Here is a 22317-nt window from a genome sequence, read left to right on the forward strand (position 1 = left end):
AGGAGTGGGGGAGAGGGTGCAGAGAACGGGTAGCATGGACGGTGGGTAGAGAGTGGATGGGGGGAGGGCAAGAATAGTAGGGGAAGTGTGGAGTCTGGAGAACTTGAGACACCTGGTCATAAACTAAAGGGGGGAATGGTGGGGGAGGGGTGTGCAGGGTGGAGAGGAATGAAGGGGGGGAAATGGAACAACTATAATGGCATAATCAATAAAATATATTTAAAAAAAAAAAGCTTTTGTGAAAATCGGCACAGAACAGGAAATGGGGGTAGCAGGGTTGAATTCCAAAGTTTGAGAAGCTGCGCAGTATCCAACAGGCACATAAATTCCATTAGTAACAATTTGTGGCTAAAAAACTTTTTTAATTTTTTTCTTCTAAAAAACTGCTGTATGATATACAGGAAAGTTGTTAGAGTAAATTCTAAGAATTCTCATCACAAGGTGATATTTTTTCTTTTTATTGTATTTATAGGAGATGATAGATGTTAACTAAATGACAGTATTAATCATTTCATAATATTTAGACCCCTTCATGATAAAAACATTCAAAAACTCAAAATGGAAAAAGTTACATTAACATAATAAAGGCCACTTATGAATACCCACAACTAACATCAAACTCGATGAAAAACTGAAAGCTTTTCCTCTAACATAAGAAATAAGGCAAGCATACCTGCTCTTACCATTTCTATTCAACATAGTACTGGATGTCCTAGCTAGAAAAATTAGGCAAAAAATAAATAAGTGGCATCCAAATTGGAATGGGAAGAAATAAAATTATCTTTGTTCACAGATGACATAATTTTATATATAAAAACCCAAATATTCCACATGAGTTTTATTAGAACTTATAAAAGAATTCAGCAAAGGTGTAGAATACAAAATTAACGTGCAAAAATGAGTTGCATTTCTATACACTGACAATAAACGATACAAAACAGGAATTACAAAAACAGTCCCATTTACAAAAGCATTACAAAACTTAAAATACTTTGGAATAAACTTTATCAAGATGGCAAAAAATCTGTACACTGTACTACAAAACAATGCTGCCAAGAAAATTTTTAAAATGCAAATAAATGGAAAAGCATCGTGTTCATATATTGGAAGACTTAATATTGTTAAGATGTCCATACTATCCAACATACTCCACATCAGATTCCAGTGAAAAATTAAAAAATCAAACTCCATATAAAACCTCAAGGGACCCAAAACAACCATGACAATCTTGAAAAAGAATAAAGTTGGAGGACTCACACCGCTTGATTTTTAAATACATTAAATAGCTACAGTAACCATAACAGTGTGGCACCGGAATAAAGACAGGCTAATAGACCAGTGATTTTCAACCTTTTTCACTCCATGGCATAATTACTAAAATTCTATAGCATACAGTGTGTGTGTGTGTGTGTGTGCGCATGCATACATATAATTTTTTGTGTGTGGGGGAACAATCTGAACAAAAAAATCGGTGTAATTTTGATCCATTCACACTAGATAGCTATTGTTGACTTTTTTTTAGTTGACAATCCAAGGGAAAAAGAGGTCATTGCCCCTGACTAAATAGTCAGGTATCGCATGTTTTAAAAATTCTTGCAGCACACTGATTGAAAATGCCTGTAACAGACCAATGAAACAGAATATAGAGCCCAGCAGTAAATCCTCACATATATGGTCAAATGAATTTTGACAAGGGTGGTAAGATCACTCAAAGGATAAAGATAGTCTTTTCAAAAATGGCACTGGAAAAACTGGATATCCACATACAAAAGAATGAAGTTAGACCATTTTGTAACATCATAAACAAAAATTAACTCAAAATGGATCAAAGACTTAAATGTAAGACCCAAAACTATAAACTCCTAGAAGAAAACGCAAAATCTACACAACAATAGATGAAGCAATGATCTGTTGGACATGATGCCACAGGCATGGGCAACAACAACACCAAAAGGAAAAACAAACTGGACTTCATGAAAATTTAAAAAATTTTGTGCAGTGAAAGACACTACCAACAGAGTAAAAGGCAACCCTTTTTATTCTGAATGAGAAAAATATTTGCAAATCATATACCTGATACAAAATAATATCCAAAATAAATAAAGAACTCCTAAAATTCAATAATAAACAAACCACCTGATTAACAAATGGACAATGAACTTAGACACTTCTCCAAAGATAAACAAATGGCCAATAAGTACATGAAAAGATGCTCAACATCACTCGTCATCAGAGAAATGCAAATCAAAACTACAATGCGATATCATCTCACACTAATCAGAATGACTACTATTAAAAATAATAATAACTGTTGGCCAGGATATTGAAAACTTGGCACCCTAGTTGGTGGGATATAAAATGGTGCAGCCACCATGAAAAGCAGTGTGGAGGGTCCTCAGGAAATTAAAAATAGAACTGCCATATGATCCCACAATCCCACTTCTGGGTATATATCCAAAAGAAATGAAAGCAAGTCACTTTGTAAAGAAGTGGCAGTTTCTCACAAAACTATATATATCCTTACCATACATTCTAGCAACCACACTCCTTGATATTGACCCAAATGGACTGAAAACTTATGTCGGGGGAGGAGAGTACAAAGGGACTAAATGGTAACGGAAAAAATACAATAAAAAATAAATTATAAAAAAATTTTATGTGTGCACAAAAATTTGAACATGGATGTTTAGAACAGCCTTATTCATAACAACCAAATCTGAAAGCAACTGAGATATCCTTTAGCAGGTGAATAATAAACAAACTATGGTATATCCAGACAACAGAGTATTATCCAGCACTAAAATCAAAATGAGCTACCAAGCCATCAAAAGACATGGAGAAGCCTTATGTAGTACTATAATGGTGGATACACATCCTAATAACATTTTTCAAAAACAATAGAATTTACAACACTTACAGTGAACCCTAATGTAAACAAACTATGGACTGTGGATGTCAATGTAGGTTCATCTATTGTAACAAATGTACAATAGTGGGATGTTAACAGTGGAGGAGGATAGTGGCAGGAGGTAGATGGGAAATTTCTGTATTCTCCAGTCAATTTTTCTGTGAACTGAAAACTGCTCTTAAAAACACAGTCTGTGGCACTGGCTGGTGTAGCTCAGTGGATTGAGCACAGGCCTGCGAACCAGACAATCGCATTTCGATTCCCAGTCAGGGCACATGCCTGAGTTGCAGGCCAGTTCCCAGCAGGGGACGCACAAAAGGCAACCATACATTGATGTTTCTCTCCCTCTCTCCTTCCCCTCCCCTCTAAAGATAAATAAAATATTAAAAAAAAACACACAGTCTGTTAAAACACAACAAGAAGAAACAGAATTCTGGGCCAGTATGCAAATGGTTAGGAAGTTACCCAGCTAAACAAATTGAAAAACAAACTAAACAAATTGAAAATCAATGTCGTCTTACATCCATCATAGAACTGAAATCAAGGGCGAACTGCAGCCCTCCAAAACCATGGAGATAGACAAGCAAATATAGAGAATCACAGCTTACTGGACCAGTGTTCCAGAAGCAGACACCATCACAGGATCCAGCACGAGGACAGGAAAATCTAAGAATTTGTTAGAGGCTCAGGGTAGACAACTTTGAAATTTAAATCAAAAATTCCAGGTAAACTCTTAGAGGGAGTTTAACTCTTAAACCACTACACTTTTTTGAGTTCTACCTCCAAGAACTATACAGGGTTCCCACAGTTGAGAGAAAACTCTTGTCCTGTTTCTGGCAGGAGGAGGAGAAAAGGAGCCATTATGAAATAAGCCCAGAGCATTCGGCTCTTAATAAAATCTGCCGTCCAAAGAAACTGTTTTGCCAGAGCCTAGCCAACTGGAATAACAGCAGAGACTAAGTGACCCAGGGGAAGGGATAAAATACCCGACTCTAGCCCCCTTCTAGCCATCCTGTCTCACCTAAGAAAACAACTGAGGAACGATGGGAGGGGAAGATCAGAGTCCAAGGGGAAGATTGAGACCCAATAATGGAATTACAGAACACCTCCCCTCCACCCACGCTTTACCACATCAATTAGGCTCCTCATGTTAACAAGGGACTGTAACTGAAACAGAACATAACAGACCTTATTCAAGAAGTCCTTGGAGAAACCCATACACAACAAGGGAGACACAGATAAGGCCAGGAGGGCAAATTTCAGTCTCTGACAACTACAGGTACAGCAAACAGTAAACACAACCTCACCTCTAGCCAGGTAAAGATAAAACTTCACACTAAAGGTGAACTTACTTCAGTACTTTTCATATTCATTCAGTACATGTCTAGCTTTCAAAAAATTACAAGACATACTAAAAGACAAAAACAAACAAAACAGTTTAGAGAGACAGACTCAAATATGATAGATGTTTGAGTTTCAGTTTGGAAATACGAAAACATTCTAAAGATGAACTGTAGTAACAGTTACAGAACAATGTGAACGTACTTAATGCCACTTAAAAATGGTTAAAATAGTCAATTTTATATTATGCATATTTCACCACAGTTCAAAAAAATCAAGAGGGGAAAAAAAGAAAGATGCCAGACCATAAAAAGACATGGAGAAAACTTAAATGCATATTGTTAAGTGAAAGAAGCCATTCTGGAATGGCTACATATGATATGATTCTAACTATATGACATTCTAGAAAAGGCAAAACTATAGAGACAGTAAAAATATCAGTGGTTTCCAGGTTTTCAGAGGAAGGGAGGGAGAGATAATAGGCAGAGCAAAGGGAATTTTTAGGATAGTGAAACTATTCTGTATGATACTGTCAGATATATGTTATTATACATTTGTTAAAACCCATGGAATGTACAGAGTGAACCCAAATATAAGCTATGAACTTTAATAAAAATGTGTCAATATTAGCTTACAAATTATAATAAATGTACCACACAAACAAGGAAAATAGGGGAGGGAGAGAGGTTATATGGGAATTCTGTACTTTCTGCTCCATATTTCTGTAAACATAAATTGTTCCAAAGTCCTGACCTTTTTCTGTGGCTCAGTGAGTTGAGCATTATCCCACAAAGTAAAAGGTTGCTGGTTCAATTCCTGGTCAGGGCACAAGACTGAGTTGCAGGCGTGAACAGGACTAGGGCGCGTGCAAGAGGGAATCTATTGATGTCTCCCTCACACATCAATGTTTCTCTCCTCTTATTCCCTCCCTTCCCTCTCACTAAAAATAAATAAAATCTTTTTAAAAATTTGCTTCAAAAAGAGTTGATTAAATAAACAATAGGAGGCCAACAAAGAAATATAAAGAAAGATTCATATATTACTTAAACTACTCCAGTGCATAAATAAAAATGTTCCCAATATCTTGTATGGAGGCAGCATAATATTGATGCCAAATTTAACAAAGATAGGTCAAGAAAACAATTTTTAAAAATTATCATTTCTAAAGCATCTCCAAATAAAATATAGCAGTTCCTTAAGAGAAGAATATATTATGATTAATAGTTTTTAGCCTAGGAGCACAGGAAAAGATTAAGAATAAAGTATGTGTTAATGGGTCAAAAAAGATTAGAACTGTGCAGTGCTGATAACTTTGGGGATGGGGGTCAGAAAGGTTAAGGCGCTCAGGCCTTTTTCCTCGCCTTCTATGCAATGATAACCTGCTAATGGGAGGAGGATCTGAACACTGGGTGAGGGCTACAGAACAACAGTGAAGATGGGAAAGCTAAGGGGGAGACATAAAAAGATTTCTCAGCACTGTTGATGACCGTCCCCACCGCCCTGACCCATTTGGTTCAGTTGGTTGGGCATCACCCTGCAAAGCGAAGGGTCATTGGTTTCACTGCAGCCCAGGCACATGCCTGGTTTGCCAGTTGGGTCCTGGTTGGAGCATGAGCAAGAGACAATGGGATCGATGTTTCTCTCCCTCCCTTCCCCTCTCTCTAAAAATTAATAAATAAAACCAACAACGACAACAAAAAAGATTGGAGACCAAGAATTTCTAATGATACCACTCCACGCAACTGAATTATTTTCCCTAACATAGTTCAGAAATTTAGGTTTGAAATGATTCACGTTGCATGGTCTGCAGGACCAGTATATAATACCAAAGGCTCTGAATTTTCACTTCCCTGAACTCCTAAAAAGATGCGGTTGTAAGTCTGGTCACATTTCACTTTGAATTTAAACCGTTCCCTGCCTTCGCTCAATTTCACTACCAGAACTACAAAAGCAATCACTACCGTATACATCATTACTACAACACCCTTGTCATGTAGTGAAAGAGACATCAGAGAGTGAATCAGATACAATTTTGTCATTTAACTTGAACTGAACTGAAAGAAATTACTAATGTTTCCTATTATTTGGTCTCACCCTTTGAATACAGTGCATTAAGTACTACACAACAAACTCATCTTCAAAAATTTTACAGTTCAGAAATTTCTAGGAAGAAACATTAAAGTTTCTCCCTTATACTTTTGCAACTTATTCCAGTAAGTTTTAATGTATCAGTGAACTAAACAAAAAAATCGTAATACTCTTCATATTATTTTAAAACTACCTTTAATACAGTACACCATCTACACCCTCATATTCTGAGGTAAATAAAAGAATATTGGATTTTGCTTTTAAAAAAGAAACCCCCTGAAGTAAAAACACTCTGGGCTCAAAGAAGCAAAAATAATTTTTTATTACACTTAGATAAGTCCCTGATAAACAGGATAATTTTTCCACATCTCATGTAAAAGTGTTCAAAGGGATTTAACTAAAACATTCCCCTTTAGGCTTGAAGATGTAAATTAAATTTAATTAAGTTAAGTCTTAAACAAAAAGACTTAAGAACTTTTGTTCAAAGTTGGAAGAACTTCTTTTGTCCACAAGTGTATGGAGACAACTCGCAACCTCAAATGCCCAGCTCAGACCCCTCCTCTGCTCTCCAAACCCAAACTGACCACCTTAACACCCATCCCAACTCATCCCATCACCAACCCCCATGGCCACCACCCACACTGGATACCTGGCCATATCTCAATATGCAGCACAACCGCTAACACCTGGACACCTTCTTGCCCTTATGTTCCACATCTAGTCCATTATTAGTGTAATAGTAATGCAAAATTACTGTTTTAAGTGTGGTGATTTTTACTTCTTAAATGTCTCTTGAATCAGTCTATTTTCCATAACCACCAACAATTCCCTATTCCAAAATAGCATCATCTTTTTTCCTGGCAATACTATAACCTCTCCTAATTAGCATCCCAAATCTATTACTACTACCCTCCACCCCACCCTGCTGTTAAAGCTGTTTTCCATTCTGCTACAAAATGATCTATGTAAAACACAAACATTATCATATACAGCCCCCTTGTTTAAAACATTTTCATTGACTTCCCAAACCTCTAGGGATAAAACCCCCAAATCCTGCACATAACACACAAGCTGCAGTTGAAGTCTGTGCTCAACCCACATTGGCCTTTGGTTCCCTGAAAAATACTATGCTTTCTCTAACCAACGGTATCTTTACATGTGCTTTTCCCTCAACTATAAGGCTCTTTCCCTTACCGTTCCTAGCTAACCTTAATCTGACTTCAGATCTCAAGCTCTATCACATAACTTCCTAAGGGAAGCTTTCTCCTGCTTCACTGACAAAATACGATTCCCTTACAGTATGATTTTGAAACATGTTAACACATATAAGTTTTACTTTTATTTATGGCACCACCTACATTTTGTCTGCCTTTCTCTCTAAACACTCAGAAGTCAGACATAAGAAATGTTTGGGTTGGTGCTCTCTCTCCCGAGAGCACGCCCACGCCTTTCTCCCCCCTCACTCCTGCATCTCCTAAACTCTAAGATCCTCACAATTCTTTCAACTAAGGGAGCAATAGGCGGCAGCAGCTGCGGACCTGGCTAACCCCCTAAACCTGCCTCCAAGCGCCCCTTTCCAGGGACCCAAAGGAGCCCCACTTAGGCTCTCTTCTGTTGCCTTTATCCTAAGCCCTTTCTGTTTCACCATACCCAGCTTTAATAAACATACTATAAAAAAAAAAAAAAGGTTGGGTTCACCAAGGTTCAGCTGCATCAGTACAAATGCACAGCCGGGGGTGAATGCTCAACAATATATGCTCAATGAATTAGAGTTCCACTGGAATATATACCAGGCAAAACAACTATTAATATTCTTTAATGATCAATAGTTCACAGCATCACTGATGCTGAAAACAGAATTTTCTGTAATGACGGAAGATTCTGTATCTGCATTGTCCAGTACAATAGCCACTAGTCAAGTGTGGCTACTGAGCAACTGGAAAGTGATTGGTGCAACAGTGGCACGAATTTTGAAATTTATTTACTTTTAATGCTACTGACTACTGGATTGAACAGCACAGGTCTATAGAGCTTTTTCTGCCGTTTCCGTTGCACTTTTGTTGTTTCACTCTTCAGTTTACATGTTGCCTGCAGGCAGCTCTAGACAATAAACCCTAGGCTTCTTTTTTGTCCCCACAATATACACTGTACAAAACAGAAACTTTATAAATGATAACTTGCTATCTGAATCGCTTTTTCTCGCTGAAAAGTAATTAATTAAATGCAATTATTTTCAAAATGATCTTCAGAAGCCAACCAATAAATACAGCTCTTTCTCCATTGTGGCGCTTTATAGTTTTCCAGACTGGACCTGTGGTTAAAAACCTCCTGCACTTATAAGCTCCTCCTACCGGCTGGGAGCCCCTTTACTGCTACAAACAGGGTCCAGATAAACAGGGTCCAGATAAACACGATCCGCGAGGAGCCTCTAGAGACTAATCCACACTACTCCCGCAGGGCAATCCCGCACTCTGGCGAACTAATCTCCTAATTGTCTTCCCAACATGATAGTCCCTAGGCAACCATCCTCACCACTCCGACACCGCCCTTTCCACCTCCTACCAAAAGCGTTTCTTAACTATACAAGCTGGTAGGTAATACTGGCTCCTCTGAACACCTGGTGTTATTCAAAATGCCCGGGACCCACCGAGGGGAAGAAACGTTTGATCTCTGCCAGAAAGAACAAGAGACCACTCATTCAGAACCTAAATAAGAGTCGAGAGAGCCCTTACAAGCCTTTTAAAAGTGCGCTTATTCTATATTAGAAACAATGACAGGCAGAGAGCAGGAGGGAGAGAGCTGGCTCCCTAGCCAGCGGTGCGCTTGGGGTCGACCCGTCACCACGCCCCGCGGGCGGCCCACACCTCCTCCCGGCCTGGCTCACCTTCTCCGGGGTGGTCGGCTCACTCTCGGAGTAGCGGTGCTTGGGCAGAGACGACGGAGGCAAGGTCCCGCCGGGGTGCGCCTGCAGCCAGGCTTTGGCCTCCTCGTCCTCCTCTTCATCGGTACTTTCCCGAGGCTGGCTCTCGTAGTTAAAGTCCGCGTCCAGTTCCCGCCTTTCCTCTACCTCCTCGTCCTCCACAGTTACCACCTCATCCTCATCCAAGTTCTCCGGCTTCTCCACTTCTTCCTTCTCCTCCTGTACCTCCTCCTCCTCCTCCTCTCCCGCCTCCTCTTCCTCCTCCTCCTCCTCCTCCTCGAGCTCGCCCGGCCAAGGCAAGTCCTCAGGCTCCATGATGGTGTCACGCTCTCTGAGGTTAGGGAGGAGGAGCGGGAAGGGAGGAGGGAGGGGAGGGGAAGAGAACTGACTGGCGGTTGCGGCCTCACGCAGGCGCAAAGACCGCCGCCTCGCTGAGCCCCGCGCCGCGCTGCGCGGACGGGGCGGGGCCGGGAGAGGGCGCGCGTTGCTAAGGACGCCCCGCAGGGGTGGGCGGGAAGGCCCTAGAAGGGGGCGGGGGACCGGTGACGCCACCGCCTCATCCTCGTCACCCGCTGGTTGCTTGCTCACAGAGGTGTAAGCTCACAATAAACCCAGATGGGGCCCCTCTCACGGGAGGGGAGACTTAGTTAGTACTCGGCTGGGCTGGGCCAAGACTGTCTCTGCGTGGAGGGGAGAGCACACCCTAGGACAAAAGTATGACAAACTTGCAAATGATAAATTTTTAAAGGTTGAGTGCCCAAGGCGTGACAGGCTGTATGATGGGCACCTGAACCTTAAGGTTAGTATAGGGGTTAAGAAAGGAATGGGCGCCGGTATCAGAGAAATGGGGAGTTTGAATCCTGACGTCGCCCCTTGCAAGTGGTGTGACTCGGCCTGTATCAAATGAGGATGGTGGCCCGTTGACTAGGATAGTTAAGATAATCAAAGGAATTACCCAATTTGAAGGACTTGGTGCTGGGTATTATTCGTTGACTATTAGGCAGTACCTTATTAAGTACTTGTCGTTCTGTGAGTCATATTATCATTTTTATATTTGAAAAATCTAGGGGTTAGAAAATGACTTGCCCAAATCTTACCTAGGAGGTGGCTGGTTGAGTCAGTGCCATCCCAGGGCTCCTGTGAGTCCAGTAATCGCCCTGGCCCAGACCCGACCGCTAGTGAAGGAGAAAAGAGCAAATATTTATTCAGATAGTACTTAAGTTTGGGGGTTAGTCAATGGCTTTGAAATGCTTTAGAAATAAAGATTTCCTGATCACAACAGGAACCCCTATAAAATGAATGGCAAGTTAAAGAATCTTTAGATGCTTTGCTATAACTAAGAATATGGCCATAACTAACGTGGAATCAGCAAATATTCTTCGTGGTATTACCCACAATAGCAGAGATAAATTGGCAATGATACTGAACCAACATTGACAGGTAATTCTAGAGGTATCATTTCCAAAAATGTATGTCCTATCCACCAAAGACTCAATCCTGGCAGAACTGTAAAAGTAGAATGTGGACTGGAGCCCAAGGCCTCGGGGCCCCTTTGCACACCTCTCAGTGGACAACGAGTACCCCTGACCCTGGAACAACGTGGGTTTGAACTATGCAGGTCCTCTTACGTGCTGATTTTTTTTCAACAAATTCTGTAAATGTATTTTCCTTGTAATTTTCTTAACCATTTCTTTTCTATAGCTTACTTTAGTATAAGTATATGGCATATAATACAAATAACATACAAAATATGTGTTAATTCTGTTTATATTATTGGTAAGGCTTCTGGTCAACAGTCGGTTATTAGTAAAGTTTTGCGGAAGTCAAAAGTTATACACAGATTTTCAATCATGCAGAGTGGGAGGTGGGGGCTTCTGCTCTTTGCCTAATGGTTAAACTTCAAAACCTAATTAGTTTTGCCTAGTGTGGCTCAGTGGATTGAATGCTGGCCTGGCAACCAAAGGGTCACCAGTTTGATTCCCAGGTAGGGCACATGCCTGGGTTGTCTGTCAGTCAGATCCCCAGCTGGGGGTGCATGAGAGGCAACCACACATTAATGTTTCTTTCCATCTTTGTCTCCCTCCTTTCCCCTCTCTCTAGAAATAAATAAGTAAAATTTAAAAAAATAATTAAGATTTCCTTATTCTATAAGAGATAGCTTTTTGCTCTCCTCACTGCATGTCTAATGTGCCGTACACCTGAAAGGCTACTCAGTCTGGACCTGCCCACTCATGGGGCAAAGAAAATTGACCCAAGGGAAGGAAAGACATTTAATCTATAAAAGAAAACCAAAGGAGAATTGACAAAAATCAGAGAGGATGATGGTGATTCAGGTGAAGGGATCACCTCGATCAGGCAGGATAAGTGTGGGGATTTCTCATATAGCAGAGGAAAAACAGGTCCCCCAAAAGATCCTTTACTCGGGTAAGTGGGTTAACAAGTTGATTGAATTCATTTCCTGTTTTTTATTCATGTTAATCGAAGTGTGGTCCACAAACCACCTTCATCATAATTACCTGGGTATGTGTTTTATGAAGAATCCCAGCTCTCCTTACCTAGAGAACAAGATTTAGGAAGTCTGGGTTGGCTCTGAGGATCTGGTCTTCAATGCCATACCACCCCCAAGTAATGCAGACACACAGTAATGGTTGAGAACACTGCTTTCTTTTCTCTGCCAGACATCAAGGACAATACATTTCTTCCTCACCTACTGCAGAAAGTCATCCCTCTCCCTGCCACCCAGCAGTCAGAGCATGGACATGTGATCTAGACTCACACATCGTATGCTGCCATCTGTGACTTTGACTCTTAAAGGAGAAGCAGGAAAAGTTCAGAATTTTGTTACTCAGATCATATTCTAGGTACCAGCAGCATCACCCCAGAGCTTGTTAGAAATGCAGAAGAATCTTAGGCCCCACTCGGACCTACTTAATGTACATTTTAACAAGATCCCCAGGTGACCCATAGGCACACTGAAGTTTGAAAAGTACTGGCTTAGAACCCATTCTTAGTGATGGAATTGAGAGTTCAGCAGTAGCAACAGCCAAAGGAACAAGCAGAAATATCCTCACCAACTGGTTCTTACCGCATGACCTTTGTCATGGGTCCTGCTCCCTAGCTTTCCTTGGTGCTTGCCTTTCTTGGTCAGCTGTTCACAAGTAGTGCATTGTAATAAGCAATCACAAAATCTCAGTGACCTATTTTTAAACAGGTACTGTTTCTTGCTTTTTCACCAGCTGGTTGCCTGAGGATATCTGTTTCAGGTACAGTGTACCAGGTGGCTGGGGAGACTTGACTCCACCCTGGCTTTCATTACTCTGGGACCAGCAGGTGACCCAAAGAATGCTCCAACCATGACAGAGGAAGCTCCAGAGGAAGTAGAAACACGAATGCACTTCCTCCTACAATTCATTAGCTAAAGCAAATCACATGGGCCACTCAGCCATAAAAAAAGAATAAAATTATACCATCTGTAACATCATAGATTTCTAGAGGGTATATGCTAAGTGAAATAAGTCAGTCAGAGAAAGACATCCATATGATTTCACTTATATGTGGAAACTCAAGAACAAAATAAATGAACAAACAACATTGAAATGGATTCATAGAAAGTATGGGATAGTTGCCAGAGGGGAGGAGGTTTGAGGGACTGGGTGAAAAAGGTGAAGGGATTAAGAAGTACAGAATGGTAGTTACAAATTAGTAACAGGGATATAAAGTACAACATAGGGAATATCGTCAATAATATTATAATAACTGTGGTGCTAGATGAGTAGTGGAAATATCAGGGTGAAGACTTCATAAAGTATATGACTGTCTAACCATAGACTGATGGTATGATTGAAACTACCATAATACAAAATAATATTGAATGTAAACTATAATAGAAAAAAAGAGACAAAAAATAAGACATGAAAGAAGACATGATTTAATCCTTTTCTGATTGAGAAGTTAAAAAGAAATTTACATGAGCCAATCCAACATCGTATTTCTTGCATGGCAATTAATTGAGGAGAGGGAATAAATGTATTGAATGATAAGACTAACATAATATACCACCCCTTTCCAAGCCCAGTTTCCAGCTTTCCTGCTGGTTCTAGGAGCCCTACAACATCCGTCTGGTACAATATTGATGAAGCTAGCCAGTGTCAGCTTTTGTTGACTGAGACCCCAAACACTCACTGATCCACAGGAGGAGGTCCAAGCCAGAGGGAAGAAAGGTGTAGCCCTGGGATGCAGCTGTCGGACTTGGAGAAGAAGCACTCAGAGACTAAGGGCATAAAACGGTTCGATGGCACAGGTGGGTGAATGGGGAAACAGGAGGTTTTTGATTATAGACTGAAATATTGAAGTTTAAAAGGCCCCAGGTGTGTCTGCAAGAGTGAGTTTCTGAAACAGGCTTCCCCATGTGGTTATTAAAAACTCCTAGGATGGTGGGAGCACTTGAGATCATGCTTCCCTGTATATGTTATTAGTTTGGCTCAAATAATCTCAAAAATTGGTGGTCGGGAGTGGACCTTGGATGGAGACAGGTGCTGAATTAGAGAGAAGGTGAGTCAGATGCCACTTTCTCCCTGCACAGTATCCAGGTGAGTAACAAGGAGTGCCACGTGGTCATAAAAGGGACAGGAGGGAAGGAAAGACTAAGGTTTTTTTTAGTGCCAGGCACCATGAGGGGTATTTTACAATAATTGTCGCCTCTAATCCTCACAACAATTTGGCAAATGATTTTAAAGATGAAGAAACCAATGCTCAGAGAAGTTAATTTGTCCAATATAACCCAGGCAACAAGAGGGGGTGCACCATGGCTTCAAACCCTGTGCCACTTCCCATCAAACCACACGGTGGAGAAGCTTCCAGTGGGGCAGTGGGAGCAGACACAGCCCAAGTCCTAGCCCCGCTGTAAGCAGAACATGAAAAAATGTCAACCTCCATGCTACAAGGACAGCTGTGTCCTCAGGGGCAAACTGGGTTCAGTTCAGGGAAGGACGAGGTAGGAGGCTATGAGGGCAGCGAAGGTGGTCTACAACTGTGGATGGGTTTGGAGGAAGGAGGTCAGTGGTGAAGGACAAGCCAAAGAACACCTGCAAAAATATGTGAACAAAAGCCCTGCAGTGAGAGGAAATGGGGAGAACTTGCAGTTTTTAGATATGGCTGAAAATGAAACTCAGAGGTATGGAACTAATTTCCATCATAGACCATTCTCTATAGTGGAACAAGAATGCCAGTTAAATCATTAATCTGAGCATATTGTATCTCTATTCAAAACCCCACAAGGGCTTTCAGCCTCACTCAGAATGAAATCCAAAGTCTTAACCCAGGTCTGTAAGAGCCTACATGTCACCTGACTCCTACCCTCTAAACTTCTGCCCATCCATCACGCAAGCCGCCCAGGCCTCCTTACGGTTCCACAAGACACAAAGCCTCTCCCACTGTAGGGCCCTTGCACCTGCTGTTCCCACTGCCTGGAGCAGCACTTCCACAGTCTCTGCTCGCGTTATCCGGGAGGCCTTCTCTGATAACCTGATACACCCACACCCTGACCCATGCTTTATTTTTCTTCTTTCTACTTATTACTACCCCACATTTATTTGTTTGCTTATTGTCTGTCTCCCCCACTAAGAGGCAAGCTCCGTGAGAGAAGGGATTTTGTCTTTCTGCATGCCACTGCTGCTGGGCATATAGGGAGGTGCTTGGTAAACATGGTGGAGTGAAGTTGGCTGGGCAAAAGATTCTGAATAGAGCTTCAGAATAAGTTTGTTTTCACTGAGGCTGATAAAGATGTCTGTCTACTGGGGAACCTTTCATTTCCTCTCCCAGCTGGCAGCCGGGAGCATTTGTTGGACTGAAAGTGAAGTGGAATCCAGGTGCTTGAATATGATCCTGCAATTGAATCCTGGTGGCAAACTTTCCCTTAGGACGAGTCATTTCTACTGATCGCTAAGTTAATAGTTTCATTTTTTATAATGCTTATATAATCAGGAAAAGCAATGATAAAAGTTAATATGTAGCATATGTAGAGAAAAATTTTGTTTTATATATGTATATGTGTCTGTATATAAATATATATGTATATATAAAATAAATTTAGTATATGATAAGCCAGTGAGGACACCATGAAATATGCAATAAGTTTCTATTCCTGTGAGTACAAAATTACTGTCTCAACTCACTGACCCCCCTAAGGGGATCTTGCTACCACAGGACTGATTCACAGCTGGATGCTGTTATCAGCAACTGGATACTTAAAAGTGCTGGTAGCTGGGTCAGCTTTAGTGATGAGAAGTCCATATTGTTGAGTTCATACACAGTACTCATCTCTGCCCCTAGGACCACCTTGTTCAGGTACCACTTTGTTCAAACCCCCAGCATGCTCCTGGAGTGTGTTCTAGGCACTTGCTACCCAATTCCATAGAACTTTAGTATTTCTCCACTGGGTTCCATGAGCTACTAGCTTCCTCTCCCCCAATATTAACTGGAGTCTCACTGCCTTATCTTGACATGGTGATCAATTCCAAATACCCCATAATTCTTCAAGGGCCTTTCACTTGGGATACACTCTCAGGTATCGATTTCTGTTCCAGTTGGTGTTCTTTGGTACTAAGCCATAGAAATGACACTGGTCAACTTAATTTTAAAAAGAAATTTTTTAAATTACCATCCCATTGGTAAATGGGATGAATGGTGACAGAAAGAGACTAGACTTTGGATGGTGATCACACCATGCAATGTGCACATGATGTGCTATAGCATTGTACACTTGAACCCTATAAGACTTTATTAACCAATGCAACCCCAACAAACTCAATTAAAAATTAATTTATTGGAGCCCAGACTGGTGTGACTCAGTGGGTTGGGCATCCTCCTGCAAAGCAAAAGGTTGCTGGTTTGATTCCCTGTCAGGGCACATGTCTGGGCCCTGGGCCCTGGGCCAGGCCATGTTCCTGGTTGGGAGGTTGGGAGAGGCAACTCCCCAAGCAGGGGGGTTGTTTCTCTTACACATAAATATTTCTCTCCTCCTCCCTCCCTTCTTCACTCTCTAAAAGTAAATTTTAAAAAATAAAATCTTTTAAAAAATAAAGAAATTTGTTGGAAAAATATAGTCTAACTCCATACTACGTGAATCAAAACTATCCAGTCAACTCATAGAATTGTGAAAGGTAATAAATTGTTGTTGTTTTAAAGCATTAAATTTAAATATTTATTTATTTTTTATTTTTTTTATTTATAGAAGGGAAGGGAAGGAGAAAGAGAGGGGGAGAAACATTGAGATGAGAGAGAAACATCAGTTGGTTGCCTATGATAGGACCAAAGCCACAACCTAGGAATGTGCCCTGACCAGAAATCAAACCAGTGACCTTTCACTTTGTGGGATGATACCCAAACAACTAAGCCACACTGGTCAGGACTTAAGCCATTAAATTTTGTAGTGGCTTGTTATACAGCGTGAGCTAACCAAAGCATGCACCTTATGTAAACTACTAGAAGAACACTGACTTGTGTGGCTCAGTGGATTGAGTGCAGGACTGTGAACCAAAAGGTCACTGGTTTCATTCCCAGTCAGGGCACATGCCAGGGTTGTGTGCCAGTTCCCTACTTGGGGGCATGCTAGAGGCAACCAATCCATGTATCTCTTACACATTGATATTTCTCTCCCTCTCCTTCTTCCTTCTTTCTCCTCTCTCTAAAAGTAAACAAATAAAATCTTTTAAAAAATTACTCTACATAATACATAGAAATAAACACAAGGAGGCTGCCAAAACAAGGAGACAAAGAAATATGGGCAAATGAAAGAGCAGATCAAAACTCCAGAAAAAGAGCTAAAAGAAATGGAGAAAGCAACCTATCAGATGCAGAGTTCAAAACAATGGTTATAAGGATGCTCAAGGAACTTAGTAAGGACCTCAGAAGCATAAAAAAGACCCAGTCAGAAACAAAGGACACACTAATTGAAATAAAGAACAATTTACAGGGAAACAACAGTAGACTGGATGAAGCCAAGAATCAATAAAAAATTTGGAAACTAAGGAAGCAAAAAACAACCATGCAGAACAACAAGAAGAAAAAAGAACATACTTGAGGATACATACTTACTTGACAGGGGAGATACAATGATCATGAAGGTGTTTTTCCCAGGGTAAGACTTATCCATTGCATCTGGATATGCTGATCCCTGTGATTTCCCCAAATGTGGGAAATTTGACTGCATAATTTGTGGTAGTGGGGGACTGCATTCATGTGCTCCCCTGGGGAAAAAATGAGGATAGTATAAACAGCTTCTAGGACAACTTCAAGCATTCTAATATTCACATCATGGGAGTGCCAGAAAGGGAAGAGAAAGAGCAAGAAATTCAAAATTTATTTGAAAGAAGAGTGAAAGAAAACTTTCCTGATTTGGTGAAGGAAATAGACATGCAAGTCCAGGAAGTGCAGAGAGTCCCAAACAAGATGAGCCCAAAGAGGCCCACTCTAAGACATAGAATTTAAAAGCCAAAAGTTAAAAATAGAGACTTTTAAAAGCAGCAAGAGAAAAGTTGGTTACCAGATGGTTGCTCATTGGAAGTAGAAAGGGGGAGAATGGGTGAACAGGTGAGGGGATTAAGAAGTACAAATAGGTAGTTACAGAATAGCCAAGGGTGTGTAAAGTACAGTATAGGAAATGGAGTAGCCATTTCTACTTCAGGGTTATATACATGACCATGTACATGAACAGTGGTGGGGGTTATCTGAGGAAGTAGAAGGTTCTGGTGAAGGGGGGCAAGGGGGAAAATACAGACAACTGTAATAGCATAATCAATAAAATATAATTAAAATAAAAATAATTTTTGATCAACGATAAGTACTAAAAAAATTGCACCAGACAGCAACTTTTATCCAATAAACCTTTTCCCCAAACCCATTACCTACCCTTTCTTCTCCTTATAAAAAGGTTGGCTTGAAATGAGATTTTAAGATGGTTTTTGAGAATACATTAACTGTTGTCTTCTCAGATTGCTGGCCATCTGAATAAAGCACACATAAAGATTTAATCCTTATCTACTTATTGGTTCTGGTAGCAACCGGCAGTCTTTTCCAGTTTCAAGATCAGTAATAGCCAATCGATTACCAGAGAATTTGTTGATTTTTTTCCAGTAAAGAGGTCATGTTTGAATCAGCAGCTACAATTAAAATTACCACCTGAATAAACTTATGGTAATCCAATAAAATTATCCAAGACACACTTCGAACAGGTGAGTGACATGGAGATGTGATAAGAATAGTCACTTGAAAATATTTTGTCTTCGATGGTACCCAGTCACTGAAATTTCCCCAAGGGCTGAGGTATTGTCTTTATAGTTTTGGTAGGAAGGGGAAAATCTCTAAGACCTTCCTTTCGTCCTTTCTACTATGATAGACTGACTTCATGGGTCAGAGAGCAATGCAGACTTTTCTACCAGTAGCTGAATATCTCTACTCCCACTGTACACTCAAGAACTAGGAAAATAAACACAGGATGAATTTGAAGATTCTTTGGGCCACTGTGAGAAGAATGGTAGCCTCCTAGCTCTCATAAGCCCCACCCTGACTGGTGGACCACAGTGGAATTCAAGTTCCTTAGGAAGTAACTTTGGCTAAGACTCAATAACTAATAATGCTTGAGAGATCTAGGCATTTCTCTTTCCCCAGGTTCAGTTACCATGGTAAATAAGCACAAGTCTTTCTGGAGAAGACTAGGAAAATGAATTACTGTATGTATCTAAGTTATCACAGGGTCCTTCCTCAAGGGTTCTTTATCTGTCCTTCATTCAAGGGGTCCTGGGGGATATTGAACTGACTCAGAAATGGAAAATGGCTAAGAGGCCATGAATCTTCATTGTGATGACTTACGTCCGGACTATTTGTACACTGAAACATTTTTTTTCAGTTAAACAGTTTAAGCAGAACCTTAGTGGGCTGTCTGTTTTGGCCCTGAGCAACCCATATTAGGCACTATCAAAGTTTCCTGTGGGTCAGACTATTCTGATTACCATCTAGTCCTGCTGCCTATTATAGTAGCCATCCATGCTCACCTTTCTCTTTTGGTTAAGTGCCACTCTATTGCCTCTGTCACTCTGAATGTGGTTATCTCCATTGAAATTGAGGAATGTATTCCAATAGCAGAATACCTTGCCTCATCTCCAATCTACAGAGAACAGCTTACGATTCCTTTTAAAAATATAGGTCTCTCCTCACTAGTACACTTTTCTATGCCACAATGAAGGGAAGGTTTTTTGAGCTTTCTTGAATGGTTTAATTAAGAAAGGAGTGGGTGATAAATCCACTACAAAATACCAAAATCTTGGGATTTCTCTGTCATACCAAAGAGTTTTGGTATCTCAACTTCATATAGCATAAACCACACTGGTTTTAATCAACCAATCAAGCAGTTAGATCCTCTAAAATTAAATAAACTCTGGCCAATGTGAAATTCTGTCCTTAATCTCTTGAACTCCATGCTCACATACATTATCCATGTTTTGAAATAAATTAGCAAGATCTTGCAATTTTTTAAAGATTAGACTTTGAAATTTGCCCCTGGGACATGGGACTATATGACTCCACTTATATGTCTGGATGTAATGAGAGGAGATAGAAGGGGTATAAATAGAACTGACATTCATTTGTAAGTGAATTATCCAAGGTGAGATTATAGAAAAGGTGTCAACCAGGGCAGGAATAGACTCATCAGCCAGAGGCAGGGAGGAGGCTCAGTGGGTTTGAAGTACTTGGCCAGATCCTCTCATTTACCTACTCCAGTTCTCATGGTACCATCCTTTCCCAATTGATGCCTTAATTTTTACTTAAAAGATTAGACAAGACTCTGAGTTCATCTTGTGTTAATCCAATAATACACTTAACCACGTGGGACTGCATGAAGAGATTATTTTAGGGCAGTCATAGGAATTCCCTGGTTCTCTAACCATGCTTTTAGACAAGAATTTAAAACCCAAAGACTTTCACTTTTTAAAGCACAATTAGAAATAGCCAACCCAAGCCATAACCTTTATATTATTTATGCCTTTCACATGGTATATCACAGCAGCCACTTTGATCACTAAGGAACTGTCTTTAACATGTACTTTCCTCTGGGTAACCACAGATGATAGTTGAAGTAGTTGTCCACCATGGTGGATCATAAACGATGCCACTAATCCATTCTCTGAAGTTAATCAGGTAGTCACAGCTTTCAGCTGTAAACAGGTTAGATAACCAACCCTATCTTCCCATTCCACTGAGGTAGTATCACTTGCAATCATCATAAGGGAAACTCAAGAATGAAAGATTTCAGCTGTAGTTATAGTTGATAATATTAAATGAGTAATGCTTGTGGAAAGCTGTTCTTCCAGGAACTGGAATGCATGACTTACATGACTCCAGGAGGTTGATAAGCAATTCACCTTTGTGCCCCAGGGGTCTGCAAGTGATTGAGATGGTATCTGAGTCATTGTGTTCCAGAGAGGAAGTGTCCATGACATAGATAAAGAATTCTTAAAAAATATTTTTTAGATTTTATTTATTTATTTTTAGAGAGAGGGGAAGAGAGGGAAATATCAATCAGCTGCCTCTTACATGCACCGCAGCCAGAGACCTAGCCAGCAACCTAGGCATGTGTCCTGACCAGGAATTGAATTTGGTGAACTTTTTCTTTGCAAGATGATGCCCAACTGAGCCACAGTGGCCAGGGTGCAGATGAAGGATTCTTGATTAACAGATAAAGAAGTACTAGGAAAATTGTCTCTGGACTACAACTCTTATCTGATTAACCTTCTTTCCAAACTCCTCACCTACCTTTTTCTTCTCCTTATAAAAAGGTTGGCTTGAATTGAGATGTTAAGACATTAAGGGTACATAACCTGCTGTTTTCTCAGATCATCAGCATCTGAATAAAGTGCCCATAAAGATTCAGTCCTTGTCTCTATTTATTGGTTCTGGTAGTGCCAACCCACACCTGGGATCTGCAAACTGCCGCCTGTGCGCCAGGGTCGGTCTGGCCACTTTTTCCTGTGCAACCCTGCTCCTCCAGCAGCTGATTTTGCTCCTCTTACTGGTCTGGATGAATGGTTCGTTGTTGTCGGACTTCCGTACAGTTCTGTACAGTATGTTTTGGTTGCGTTTTTGTTACTAAAACTTTGTTGTCTTTAAACTTGGTTGTGCGAGGAGGCACAATGTTTCCACCTATGCCTCCATCTTGGCTGGAAGTCCAGCATAGTTTTTCAATTTCTACAAATCTTTGATTTGGACTCTTGGGATTTGGGTTCATTATCCCCCAGTTCTCTTGTATGATATTATTGTTGATTGTTTCTGAGTGATTATTGTTGTTACTGGGCTATTATAGATTTGGATTGAATTTGCATTAATAAAAGCTGAGTGAATAGCATAGTCACCTGTGTTGACTCACTGTTATTTCTTGGTGCTGGTGTTGCCTGAAGGGCTGGTGGCCATATACATGGTCTGACCCCTCTGGTTGGTGACAAAGGCTGGGGGCTGGGTTATAGGAAAGACTATAGCATGAATACTCCTAAGGTTAGTCTCACGTGCTTGACAGCCAGGAAGGCCTCTTGTATTCAGTGCTCAGCTGCAAACCAAGCTTTTCAGAAAGTGTGCTGTTGAGGGGATGTTCTGGTCACAACTGGCCTGTGAGTCCTTAGTAAGGCTTTATCAATAGCTGGGGCAAGAGGGTTTTACCCTTTGTTCTCACAGGGGCCTGACCTGACAAGTTCTTATCTATGTGGGGATGATAATTCTGGATAGTTGCATAAAAATGCTACTGAAATTTTAGTAACAAAAGAATAAATGACACTTCCGGCCAAGATGGAGGCATAGGTGGAAACACTGTACCTCTGCACACAACCAAATTTAAGGACAACAAAGATTTAGAAACAAAAACACAGAAACAAAAACAGACAGAAAATTGAACTGTATGGAAGTCTGACAACAACGAATCATTCATCCAGACCCATAAGAGGGATAGAGTCAGTGGCCGTAGAGGGGGTCGTGGCAGGAAAAAGCAGTGGCTGCTGGACCAACCCAGGAGTGCAGG

General features: G+C 40.7%; 1 protein-coding gene and 1 non-coding gene across 2 annotated transcripts in view; one reads left to right on the forward strand and one right to left on the reverse strand.

Moving 5' to 3' along the window:
* ALMS1 (ALMS1 centrosome and basal body associated protein) overlaps positions 1-10419 on the reverse strand; it is a 212170-nt gene extending 201751 nt beyond the window's left edge. The window contains exons 1-2 of the mRNA XM_053663400.1: positions 10355-10419; positions 9222-9588 (exon numbers count right to left, since the gene is read on the reverse strand). Of these exons, the coding sequence (XP_053519375.1) occupies positions 9222-9572 (351 nt within the window). The 5' untranslated portion in view covers positions 9573-9588; positions 10355-10419. The remainder of the gene's footprint in view (positions 1-9221; positions 9589-10354) is intronic.
* Positions 10420-17343: 6924 nt separating this feature from the next.
* On the forward strand, positions 17344-17506 carry LOC119038426 (U1 spliceosomal RNA). The gene has a single exon (XR_005080421.2). It is a non-coding gene; the product is annotated as a U1 spliceosomal RNA (small nuclear RNA).
* The last annotated feature ends 4811 nt before the right edge of the window (positions 17507-22317 follow it).

This window comes from Artibeus jamaicensis, unplaced genomic scaffold (genome assembly GCF_021234435.1).
Source record: "Artibeus jamaicensis isolate MK-2021 breed Jamaican fruit bat unplaced genomic scaffold, CSHL_Jam_final contig_3174, whole genome shotgun sequence".
In the NCBI taxonomy this organism is placed as follows: domain Eukaryota; kingdom Metazoa; phylum Chordata; class Mammalia; order Chiroptera; family Phyllostomidae; genus Artibeus; species Artibeus jamaicensis.